Below are 13,108 nucleotides of genomic sequence, written 5' to 3'. Positions count from 1 at the left end.
GTGCCAAGGATTTGGTTGTTGAACGGCATTTGAATGCCGATGAGAGAGAGAGAGAGAGAGAGAGAGAGAGAGAGGTTATTTCTTTTCTTTTTCTAATTTTTTTCCAGAAAAATCAAGATGAGGCGGCATGGCATTACATACTTCATTCCCTCTGGCCTTAAGAACATGGAATGTTTGGCAAATGTGAACCTATAAGCCGCTAAATCTGAGCGTCATTTTAAAGGGAGACTGACATATGACAATGAATCGGACTTAATGTGGACCTAAATTGTGAAAAAAAAAATCCATCGGGAGAAAGGGAGGCTAGAAGGGAGTAATCAACGTGTAAGCTTCATGAAAGGGTTCATCTGATTGGAAGGATATGGATTGGCAGAAGACATTCTAGAATGGAAAGGATTTCAAACGATGCCAATCTCAAACTGGACGAGGTTATTTGACTTGCTATTTACACAATCTTTTGTTTGGGGTTTGAGTAGGGGTAAAGGGCTTAAAATCGACTGGATAGAGTGGATTAAAAATCAACTCCTAGCTTGTTATGTTTAACTTTTTCTCCTGGCTCTTTGATAATTTTATTGCTTTTCTAATAAATCCAATCTTGATATTTAAGATCAAAAAGGAAAATAATAATAATAATAATAAGACGCCTAAGAAACATGGATGCATGAAGCAAGAGGATAGAAAAGAGGTACAAGAAACATCTAAAACATGTAGGAAATTTATGAAAATTGGTATGTGGTAAATTAAAATTATTGAAAATTTCACTTCAACATTTACTTGGCATATAACGTGGCATTAAAATAACATAAAATTTTAAGTTGTTGAATATATGTTATTGATCACTATAATGTATAAAAGGCTATAAATATAATATTATAAGGTAAAATTTATATACATGCGCATATCGTAAAATAACAAGGTGCATTAAAATTTATCGAAATTGGCTTTACAAAATAATACAAGTGATAAAATTTATCTTTAATGATTTTTCATTAAATGATGTTTCTTTTACGTACATATTTTAAAAGAATCATATTCACAGCATCACATGTACAAATATACTATAAATTACCCTAACGTTGGAGCTATTTCGAATAAAAATAAATTATATATATTAGTAAACTTAAATTTATACACATACATGTATCAACAGAAGTACAGTTAAAATATTTGCATTCTTTCCTTTTCGTGAACTCGGTTAAAGACGATAAGAGTACTCCTCTACAGCCCTTGATATATTTTTTTTTTCTTTCAAGACAATCTTCGGTAACTGTACAAATAACCAGGTTGGTGACGTTGATGTTCTAACAAACATTCAATTGGCTCCTGCAAGGAAAATTGTTCCCGTTTCTTTTCTTTTGTACAAAAGACACAAATGTAAGGTTTTGAAAAACGTTATGTTAGTATAAAGAACCGATAAACAAATATGATTTTAAAGATGCGAATCAAATAATGAATATAAAGATTTAACTTGGCTCACAGGATCACAGTGATTGGTGAATACATTGCAGACCTTTTGCTCGAGCACCACATACCTTTTGTTGGGCATCGCAGCTACATTACCACAAACCTTGGAAAAAACTTTCTTCTGCCTTTGTGCCTGATCACCACAGACCTAGTTCCTGAGTGGATCCCAAGTGCTAAGTATCAAATAGTTGCAGCGAGGTCAAAGTAGATCAGACTCCACAACTCAACACTTTAGCCACCAAGGAAACCATTGCTTCTGTCTTTGTGTTATTGTTCCATCTAAGATTGGTTGATATGTTTCCTTCTTTATGTGTGGAGCTCACTTGTAGCAACCATTCATTTACAAACCCCCACTTGTAGGTTTTTATTTTTTGATGCGAACATACATAAAAGAAACTAACTTAATGACTACCATATGGATCAATACACTGCAAAAGGAGCTGAGACCCAACTCGAAAACCAGTACAATGAGTGGTGCCATGGATCAATATCTTAAATCTTATGGAATAACTATTATATGGAAATATGTACAATGTGCAAGTAACAAAAAAGAAAAGACATTCACATAGGAAAATTGGAAAAGAAACAAATAAGTAGAACATCAATCAAGATCACGACCACTGCAGATGAATACAAATTCCAACATAAATCTTGACCTTTGATCCATCCATACTCGTGGATCTTGCGAATTCCAACAGGGTTCAATTCGACAATAATCCAACAAAAAAATCAAAACAGGCCCCTTTAGACAACACCCATATTACAAATGTCATACAAATATAAACTCCAATTAAACCTATAAATAATCACTATACAGCAGTATTTGAAAGCAAAGTATACATTGAACCAGAGGATCTATGCGCCTTCTCTTACTTTCTTCATCTTGGCAACTCCTATGATGACTGCAATGAGTATCTTGTCCGTGGTTTCCTCAGCAAACGTGAAAAGATTCTGTCTCCACTTCTTTTTGAACAATAAAACTCCAATAATACCCCAAAATCCTGTTATAAAGCCACTCATTATGTCCACATAAAACCATAACTCACTTGGCTCACCGACTGCATTGTATTGCTTCTTGGGCATTCTTGTAATTGGATTTTCATGATTTGAGCAATTCTTTAACAGTGGAGGCCCACATAAATCTTTGTTCCCAACATATATGGATGGATCCTCAAGGGTCTGTAATTGATTTCCAGCTGGAATTTGTCCCGACAAGTTGTTGTGTGACAAATTTAAATGGCTCAAAAAAGTCAAAGCTGCCATGCTTGGAGGTATCATCCCATTGAGTTCATTTCTTGAGAAATCGAGAGATTCCAACTTCAACATGTTTCCAATGGTATCAGGAATACCCCCCGTGAGATGATTATTAGACAAATTGAGACCCATCAACATGGTAAGTGCAGTTAACTCGTCCGGTATTTCTCCAACAAGTTTATTGCTCGAGAGATCCATGTTAAAAACCATTGCCCAAGCATTTATATATTCAAGATCAACACCTTTCATGAATTGAACCAGAGTCTCTCCAGTTCCATAATCCTTACGACGTGAAACAACTTTGCTACTAACAATCATGGCATTCAACTCACCTAAACAAGGAGGGATGGTTCCTGTTAAGTTGTTGTGAGCAACATCCAAAATATGAAGAGTTGAAGCTTTGCAAAGAGATTGAGGAATACTTGCATTGAAGTTATTTTGGCGTAGCCTCAAAACAATCAAAGACGGAAGTTTTTCGCCAATGAATTGGGGAATGTTTCCTGACAATGCGTTATCAGCCATATCTAAGAAAAATAATTTTTGTAAATTCCCCAATGCTTGAGGAATTTCACCAATAAAGTTGTTGCTATTTAGCTGTAACCAACGTAATGATGAAGAATTAAAGTTTGGAATGACCCCGGATAGCCGATTTGAGCTAAACGCCATAGTACGCAAACTTTGCAGATTCTCGAGACATTTGGGAATTTTACCAGTTAACCTATTTCTCGAAAGATTAATATCGTCTAAATCTCCCCTTCTGCACAATGACCTTGGAATCGACTCATTGAAAAGGTTGTCTTGAAGAAATAACACCCTAGCCATAAAATATCCATACACATCAAAAGTCTTCCCATTAGGAAGATTTGTCAAAGGTCCGCTGAGTTTGTTGTGAGAGAGTTCTAAGAAAGGGACGATTGGCATTTTTTTCAACCATGTGGGCAGAGGTCCCGTAATCGTAGCGTTGGACAACACTAACTCCCTAAGTTTCATTTGGTTTCGAAGCCACTGTGGAAATCCATTTGCAATATTGCAACACCGGATTTGAAGAACTACCAACTGAAATGGAGGTATCCAGTCTCGTGAAACATTGAATATCAACTTAGTGTTAAAAGAAGTATCCAAGCTCTTCAACATCGAAAGATTAGCAAAATGGGCTTCGGAAACTACTCCTTCTAAAGAATTGTTAGAGATATCTAGAGAACGGAGGTCGGCAAGTTGCCCAACTGAAACTGGAATTGTCCCATTTAAGAAATTAGAAGACACCGAAATTGCTTGTAATGAAACAAGTCTTCCAAGAGATGCAGGGATGGGTCCCATTAACCGATTGAATGAAAGATCCACATAAGTTAAGCCTGATAGATTTCCAAAGGATTTTGGAATTGAACCTTTCAAATGATTATAAGAAAGGTCAAGTTTAGCAAGTTTCGCATGGAATGTTGGAATGGGACCCGTTAACTCGTTACTAGACAAATCTAATACTTCTAAAAATCTTAATCTTCCTAGAGATTTAGGGATTGGACCTGTCAATCCGCTCCTTGATAAATCTAAGCGTCTTAAATTCGCCAATCTTCCAATTGTTTGTGGAATTGTACCATACAAACTCTCATGTAAATCCAACCTCTCCAAAGCATATCGGGTGCATTCCGATATGTTTTGTAGTGATTCGATCATTTCTATATCAAAAGGATTTTTTGATGCACTCAACTTTTTCAAGTAACACTGTCTCCAGATTCCAACTTGCTCAATCTGCTTAAACCGGTTAGAAGAAAGGTCAAGCTCTAGAAGATTGGGCATAACAGGAACCGATGAATTCAACATATTTCGAGAAAGGTCAAGGACTCTTAACGAGCTCATGTTTGTTAAAACAGATGGAAACACATCTCCAATTGAATTTGCGCTAAGATCCAGGTGTTGGATGTTAGAAACTACACTGAAATTAATATGAGGGTGGGATAGATGGGTGTTATGGAGGCCACAACCTGACACATGCAGCTCTAATAAAGAAGGGATCACGTTTAGCAAGTTTGCAAACTTCCATGCATAATTAAGACCAAAGTTTGAAAGATCCAAGAAGACTAGGGATGTAATATTTTGGAAAAAACCAGGTAGTGAACCTTTAAAATAATTGAAACCGAGATCTAGGTGTCTGATGTTGGGGAGTACTCTACTCGAATTAAAAGAAGGAGAAAGATGAATGCTGGAAAGTCGACATCTAGACAAACTTAACCTTTTTAGTGAAGGAATCATGTAAACCATGTTCCAATTCTTTGCTCCACTAAGATCCAGTGAACTCAAGTCGAGATGTTGGAGTAATGGAAGACCAAAAGTCCATGCCATATCATCTGCCTTCATCCCATAATTTGAACTGAGATCAAGAACCTTTAAATTAGAAAGATTTCCAATATGAGGAGGAATGATACCTTGAAAACCAGCATTAGAGAGATTGAGGTAGACCAGTTGTTTCAAGGATCCAATGAACTCAGGGATCCTGCTTCCTTTAAAATAGTTTCTGCTCAAATCCAAATATTTAAGATGGCTCAGCTCTGCTAAAGATGAGTTCACCTCATCACCAACTAAGTAGCCTTCACCAACATAGTCAAAGTAGCCTTCACTTACAGAAAAACATCCCCAATCTCCTCTGAGATGCAGACTTTCAACAGTTCCAGTGACACTATCACACTGGATTCCTTCCCACAAGCAACAGTCATTGCCAACCCATGATGACAATATTTCGAAGTCGTCTTTGACACTGTTTTTGAACTTGAAAAGAGCAACTCTCTCTTGCTCAGAGCAAACAACACTCATATTCCCAACACCCAAACAAGTAAAAGCAGTTGCAAACAAAAAGACACATACCAAAATGAGATGAAGCCCCAAACTACCCCTTTGATTCCCCATTATCAACTCTAACTCAGATTAATTTAGAAAAGCTTGAAGTGGAATGATTGGTTCTTATGATGAGGAAACAAGTTGATTTATAAAGCAATAAATGAAGAGCAAATTACTATCATAGAGGACTTTGAAGTCAATGGATAATTTGGTCCACAAAATCAAAATGGTACCCTTTTGTCCAGGGCGCTTCTTCTGTTGATTAAAATAAGTGGCTACTATTTTTTTTTGTCCAGGGCTATTTAAAAACCCTAGTTTTATAAAAATTGAGAAACTTTTAAAACCGCTATATCAAATCAATTAATTAATGACTATAATTGACGGTAACATTTGTGAAAAATGTTCAACATTACTAGTCAATTTGTTCCTTAAATTACATGTAACATTAAGTTTGTAATTTGTTTGTTAGTTTACTCTTTTATTAATCTATGGTATATAAAAGGAAATTGCATTTCTTAGATTATACAGTCCAAGAAAAGACTTTAAAAGGAAAACTGACATGTGACATGGTTTGTGGGATAAGAGGTCTGATCACAAAGTGCCATCTAAGCCACAAAGCCTTAATGACAAAAATGTCCTTGTTGGCTTACTTTGAAAGTGTGTGTGTTGAAAACATCTCCAATTGATTCACAGAAAATGAACTAAAGAAACAAATCTTACTCGTGAAACAATATATAAAAACCTTATAAACATAACTAAAAACTGGGATGGGTCAATATATGACCCAAATTTAATGGGGAAAAAGATACAAAAACAAGGGAAACATTATAACTCCAAAGATAATGAATATAAAAAGTCTTTTGACGTTTCATGGGTTGAAATTAACATAAATATAAGAACTTTTCACAGCTATAATTTAAAAGCAACGGCTTTTTACTAAATGAAAGTGATATCATGAAACCTTTTTGGATTATAATCACAGCTACTTATCGAGAACAATTTAAAAGCCAATGCTTTTTTAATATGACGAATCAATTGGCCAAGTGACAATTGCTAGACAACAGAGCCAATCACAAGAGAATAAACTAATTTAATATGAAACAACGCATTTTGAGCAACTGATGTTCAAGGTGTAACACATGGGCTCTAGAATGACAACTTTCTCATTAATAATTGAAGCAAAATTTGCTTTTGTACATATAAAAGCTTCGTTGTTGTTGTGTCGTGCATCAGACTGAACAAATTATTCAAAAACAAGCATAAAGATAAGAAGAGGAAGTCAGTAACGTAGGGTTTAGATACAAAATAAATGCATACATCGATCCAACAAGAAAATTGCATCTAATTAATACTTTTAACAGAACAATCATTAAGTTAATTATAGAGACACATGATTGAGCCTAATGAAATCCGATGGTCACAACTCACAAGAATTGATCTTGAACTGTTTGATTTTGCAGGAATTAGGGAATAATATATCTCAAAATATTCGATCTCATAAAAATTAGAGACCTTAAAATTCTTGATTTCCAGGAATTAGGGGATGGACACTTGAATCTCAACTTCAGTCGCATTCCGTGTCGAGTAATTGCAGGACCACAAAAATATATTCGGCAGAAGGCAGAGGGTAAATATGTGGTCAGTCACTTGACAGACCTATTTTTTTAGTTTTTATAATAAGGTATTTATAATTAAAACACATATCGTAAATATTTTTAGTGAACTACCATAATATTTTTGACATTGGTAGCATGATACAACTTAAAATAAGGGGGTGTTTGAGATATCTTTTTGAGAGGGAAATAACGTACAAAAGATGTTTGGAAAAAACTTCTTGAAAGCTCCTTTTAGATTTTTTAAAGAGGGGAAACTAACTTTTTGAAAAAGTCAGGGAAACGTGACTTTTTCGAACTTTTCCCAAAAGTTCTTTTACCCTTCGAAAAGATTCCCCAAACACCCCCTAAAAAATGAAAAAAAAAAAGCCAAAATCATGTGAACCAAAGAAGGCATTAGGGAACAAGGTTTCATCTTCACTCCTCAATTATAGTTTTTGTCTTCATAATCGATGATCACCATCAGACACAATGCTTCTTGTCGGGTATAAATATAAGAACTGATCCGTACATGCAACTTGTATTGTTTGATTTTTCATTTTATATTGGTTTAATTTAAATAGTGAACCATGTGGTTTACGTTCGAGACTCGCCACTGATCAATTTATTTTAATTTTAAAATTTTATACTTTCTTAAAAACTTTCGGTTTTATTCTATTTTCTTATTTTCTTTTAAATATTTATCTGACTTTTTCCTTTAAATTTGCTATTAAGTTTTATCAATTTTTTTGACAAACGCTGTTTCTAAAACAATTTAATAAAGCAAAACAAAGACTACGTCACCACAATTAAATTTTAAAATTACCATATTGTTCTCTCATTATCAAAGATTAACTTCTAGCATTAAAAAATTATGTATTTAATCGAAAGGTTTTATATGATAAGACCAACTTTTAATTTTTAGTTTAAACAAAAGTTTTAAAGTCAAAAGTTACTTCATGTCATGATTAAGAAAAATTATTGAGTTTTCTAATGAACCTTTTTTCACATTTAATTTTTAGATATGTGTCATTTTATAATTTTACATGTTTCTAAAAGCAATATTGCTACTTATTGCTTTTTGATTTTGATTTTGTATTATATATATATATATATATATATATATATATATATATATATATATATATATATATATATATATATAAAAAAAAGATATGAAGCTTAATAATAGTAAACTTGACATTTTTATGGCAGAAATGGTCCCTAAATTTTGCTTCTTATTTTTTACCCATTTCGATATTTTTGGTGGTTGCAATCAATATTTATACAATTTTTAGGAACTTTCTAATATTTAAAGTTTGCTCACAAAACTTTAATGGTTTGACAACTTTGATCCCTTTTTTTTAAAATTTGCGAATTCCTACCCTTTAATTATTTAACCGTTTTGAAACTTCTGATCCTTGTAGTCAAAACTTTTACATTTTTTCGTAAAAACATGAAAAAAAACGGTTCGGGGCAAACTCCGGGATTTTCATTCTTACACTTTCTACGTCTGTCATATTTATCGATTTGGAAATAATATTGAAAGTTTCTGCCCCCCGCGTAGCGGGGGTAATCTTTCTAGTTATTATTATTATTATTATTATTATTATTATTATTATTATTATTATTATTATTATTATTTTGGTTTCTTACTGTTTTTTATTTCTTCTTCTTCTTGATTATTATTATTATTATTATTATTATTATTATTATTATTATTATTATTATTATTTAGACTAGGGATGAGCGTGGGACGGAACTAGTACCGACCCGTCCTGTTCCTGATTTCCCAAATACCAAATTTGATCGAAACTTAATCTAGAATACCGAACCGAATTAACATCACCGGTACCGGTACCGGGAATGGTACCGGTACTCGGTACTAGTACCGGTACCGACGATATCGATTCCTGAATTTCATGTATTTGGAATACCAAGTACGGTCCCGTATTTTTAAATTCGGTACGGTTCGGTACCGGTTCCAGTACGGTACGTATACTAAATGATATCAATAATTATAATTCTTTTTTTATTGAGGATCCAGATTTTGTGTACGTGTTTGTGTTTGTTTCAGGACCCACTCAATCAAAATACAACAAAGTTGTTTGGAACACAAAGAATGAGAGTGTATTTTAGCAGAATAACAATTTATTTTAGCAGAATATCTATCTTTACTATCTATCTTCCATGTATGAGATTTCATGTATGGGTTCGTGATTTGTTTCATTTAATATCCATTTAATTATGGATATCATTCAATATCTATCTTTATTAGATTAAATAATAATTTAATTTTTACTACATTTTTATTGGTTCATTCTAGTACACAATAGATGTAAGCTTAGGTACCTATTCATTAAAACTGTGTAGTTTTGATTAGTGATTTAATTTTCTGAAAAAAAAGGAATTCTGGTACATGTTTCCTTATTCACTAGCGAATTCAAATTGCTTAATTCTTTTTGTTCCATTATCAGTGTTGTTTCCATAATCCTTCAGATTTTGAACGAAAAAAAATGTCATACGATCACAAAAACGATTTCAAAGAAATAGGATTTCCAAGTTTTTTGTAATTTATAGGGAAAAGAAGTTTCAATTCACAAAGAGTTAAAAACGATTTTAATGGAAAAAAAATCATAAAAATCGTGATTCTGAGAAAAAACAATAAACTGTGGCTGCAACATCCCAAGAAGTTTTAATTGACAGGTGATTGTCGTGTTACTATTGTTTGGTTTGCTATATTATATAATACTTTTCACAATTCACCCATAATTTCACTTTCAACTACTGTTCGACGCTCAACTTATCCTAATATTGCGAATTATCAGAAATTTCAGTGGTATTTGATTGAATAATTCTTGGATTGGGAAAAGTGACTATTATGATAGGTATATTAATTTTACATATGTTTTCTATTCCAATTGTTGATCAGCATTATTTTTATTTTATATGTTTTATTATTATCCATGTTGCTTTTGTTTGATCAAATTTAGTTGAATTTATTACTTTTGATATAATGAAAAAGTTAATATGTCGCTAAAAACTTATTAGCATGACATTAATAGGGTCAAGTTCTTATTGTGTTTTAGTTGTGGTTTTGTGCAGGCAATGATGTTTCAAACTGAAGTAACTAATCAGGCTATAGAACCGTATATAAATGAAAATGTTGACACAAACAATTTTGTGAAAGTAACATATGAATCTAAAGAACTTAACGATTTCGGTGTGGAGATTGAATTTGACGAAGATGATGTTAATGATGAAAGGATACTGAGAAACATTTTTGATACACCCGATGATTCCTATACAATTTATAATAATTATTCATTTTTGCATGGCTTTGGTAGACGTAAAGATGACTCAATTAAAAATCCTAAAACAAATGAGTTTTTCGGATGATATGTGTATGCAAGAAAGAAGGTTTCAAACGGATGGACAAAAATGCTTCAAGTGAAATGACAAGACAGGTGGATGGGAAATGGTTGGTGGACTTGTTTAATGATACATACAATCACGACTTGACCATGACACCTACGAAGGTGATGAAGCATCCATCTCATAGCAATTTCCACGGTTTAGTAGAAGGTAAATATGTTATGGTGCAATTTAGTCAAGCAGGGTTGAAACCTTGTCAGATTAAAAAGGTTGTTAATACAATGAAAACGTCAAAATAGTTGATGTAACTTCAAATCAATGTGATGATGTCTTATGAGCATCGAAAACAACACAGAGGAAAGGAGTTCTATGGAATTATAAAACATTTTCAAGATAAAACATTAGTTGGCAATTACCATTATTTTGTCGTGGATTTGTCTGATGATGTGTATCCTAGATATAACTTTTGGGTTGATAGTAGACCAAGAGATGCCTATACAAAATTCAAAGATGTTGTGTTTGATGTCACCTATATGACTAACAAGTTCAAGATCTTTTGCTCCCTATACTGGGGTGAATCATCATGGATAGTCTATGCTTTTTAGTGGAGCATTGCTTGAAAACGTAAAGGAATAGACATTTGATTGGTTCTTTGAACATTATGTTTGGCAAGTATCCGAATCCAGTTATTACTGATCAAGAAAACTCTATGTGCAATGCAATAAAAAAGTTTTTCCAAAGACTCGACATCGCTTTTGTTCATGGCATATCAGGAAGCATGAAACTAAGCACCTTCGATCATATGTTTCCCGTTACATTGAATTTCAAGAAACGCATAGACAATAGGTAAATGGTGACACCATTGAACAATTTGAAGCAACATGGGAAGATAGGCGCTTTAAGTATTCAATGGAAAAAAATTGTTGGTTTAGTGACATGTATAACCAATGTATACATTAGGCTAAACCCTTTTGGAAGGGTATTTTCTTTGCTAGTATGACCACAACCGGACAAAGTGAGAGCATCAATACATTTTTTTGATGGATTTGTTAACTCAGGGACCATTTTGAATGAATTTGTTATACAATATGACAAAACAATTGAGTTACGAAGGACTGTCGAAGAAGATGAAGACTTCAAGACAATGAACTCGAGGCCAGTTCTTTCTTTAGTGCATCCAGTCGAAGCAAAAGCAGGTCAATGTTATAATAGAAAGTGTTTTGATATATTCAAAAAAGAATGGATCGAAGCTATTACCAATTTGACTCACGAGACTCTAACAAAAACTACAGAAGAAAGCATATATAGAGTTGCGCAATTGGATGTTAATAAAAAATATTGGTGTATTTTTACCTTTCGTTCTTTAATCAAGTTAGCGTCACAAGTTCATGTTCTATGTATGATACAAATGGGTTTTTATGCAAGCATAGCTTATATGTGATGAAGAAGAAGCATGTTCAAGAACTGCCGAGTCACTATATTATTCCACGATGGACCCTTGATTCTAGGTACAAACTGGCTTGTGTTAGTATCGGACTCATAGAAATAAATAATGAAAATGGAGTTAGTGCCTACAAATTATTTTATATCCATTAAAATTTTACTAAACTAAATGAACAAGCAAGGGACTCCCCTTCGGAGATACAAAAACTCAATACGATATTGATAAGTCTTTTAGATGATCAAGCAAATCGAAAGAAATCTACGTCTTCGGAGAATGCATCTCAAGTTTCTTTTATGGGAGTTTCACAAATAAATATGACACCACATTTATCTGATTGTAATCCTCTTGGTCCAACTACTATAAAAGGGCGTCCTAAAATTGCTAGTAGAATCAAGTCATCTTTAGAAGCCCAAAAAAAACATACATGCTCTTACTGTTATGGATTGGGTCATTACGCTACTATGTGTTGAAAAAGAAAGGTAAGTACTTATAATATTAATTTATTTTTCATGATTTAGAACTCTATTATTTATATTAACAATTTTTTATTTTTTTCATGTATCATGCAGAGGAATAGTTGCAAGAGAAATAATGATGACATGTGTTGTTTATGTTAGCAAAATAAATAAATAAATAAATAAACTAGATGGTTGTTAACATTTTTTTGGTTAACTTCACTTTTTCAGGTTTTGGACACAACTGATGCGTGAATAATCTAGAAGTGATTGATGCTTCTTACCAACTTTTAAATTTACTTAATGAAATTTGCTGATTGTCTAATGATCTATGTTATATGTTGAAATTTGGCTTCCCTTATGTGTTTCAAACGAAAGTATTATGCCATTTTGGGTTAAAATTTAAAGATTACTGCCAATATGGGTTAAAAATGCAACTTTTCTGTACTTATAGGTTAAAAATGAAAGTATGTTGTCATTTTGGGTTAAAAATGCAACTTTTAAGCAATTATGGGTTCAAAATGGAAGTTGGCTATAATTTAGGGTCGAAAATGCAATTTTTTGCAACTTGGGTTAAATATGCAACTTTTTGTAATAGACTAATATTAGAAAAGCCCTAAATTTTTAACGTATAATTGGAAAAACTATAATTTTTTTTTTGTTATTGCTCTGACCACAACTTTCTCGCAGAATTA

The 13,108-nt window shown here is 32.9% G+C and overlaps 1 protein-coding gene across 1 annotated transcript; it reads right to left on the bottom strand.

The window, feature by feature from the left end:
- Positions 1 to 2,010: 2,010 nt before the first annotated feature.
- Positions 2,011 to 5,654, bottom strand: LOC145069489 (receptor-like protein EIX2). The gene has a single exon (XM_079016415.1). It carries the CDS (start codon positions 5,614 to 5,616, stop codon positions 2,320 to 2,322), a length of 3,297 nt encoding a protein of 1,098 aa, XP_078872541.1. The 5' UTR covers positions 5,617 to 5,654; the 3' UTR covers positions 2,011 to 2,319.
- Positions 5,655 to 13,108: the final 7,454 nt, after the last annotated feature.

This window comes from Lactuca serriola, chromosome 8, assembly GCF_051521515.1.
Source record: "Lactuca serriola cultivar US96UC23 chromosome 8, Lser_US96UC23_V15, whole genome shotgun sequence".
NCBI classification, from domain to species: domain Eukaryota; kingdom Viridiplantae; phylum Streptophyta; class Magnoliopsida; order Asterales; family Asteraceae; genus Lactuca; species Lactuca serriola.
Note: the sequence above shows the minus strand (reverse complement) of the source record. Positions and strands in the feature narration are given on the sequence as shown.

What these genes read in the sequence shown, in the direction of transcription:
- LOC145069489 (XM_079016415.1), bottom strand. Translation starts at nt 5,616, where the DNA reads ATGGGGAATCAAAGGGGTAGTTTGGGGCTTCATCTCATTTTGGTATGT.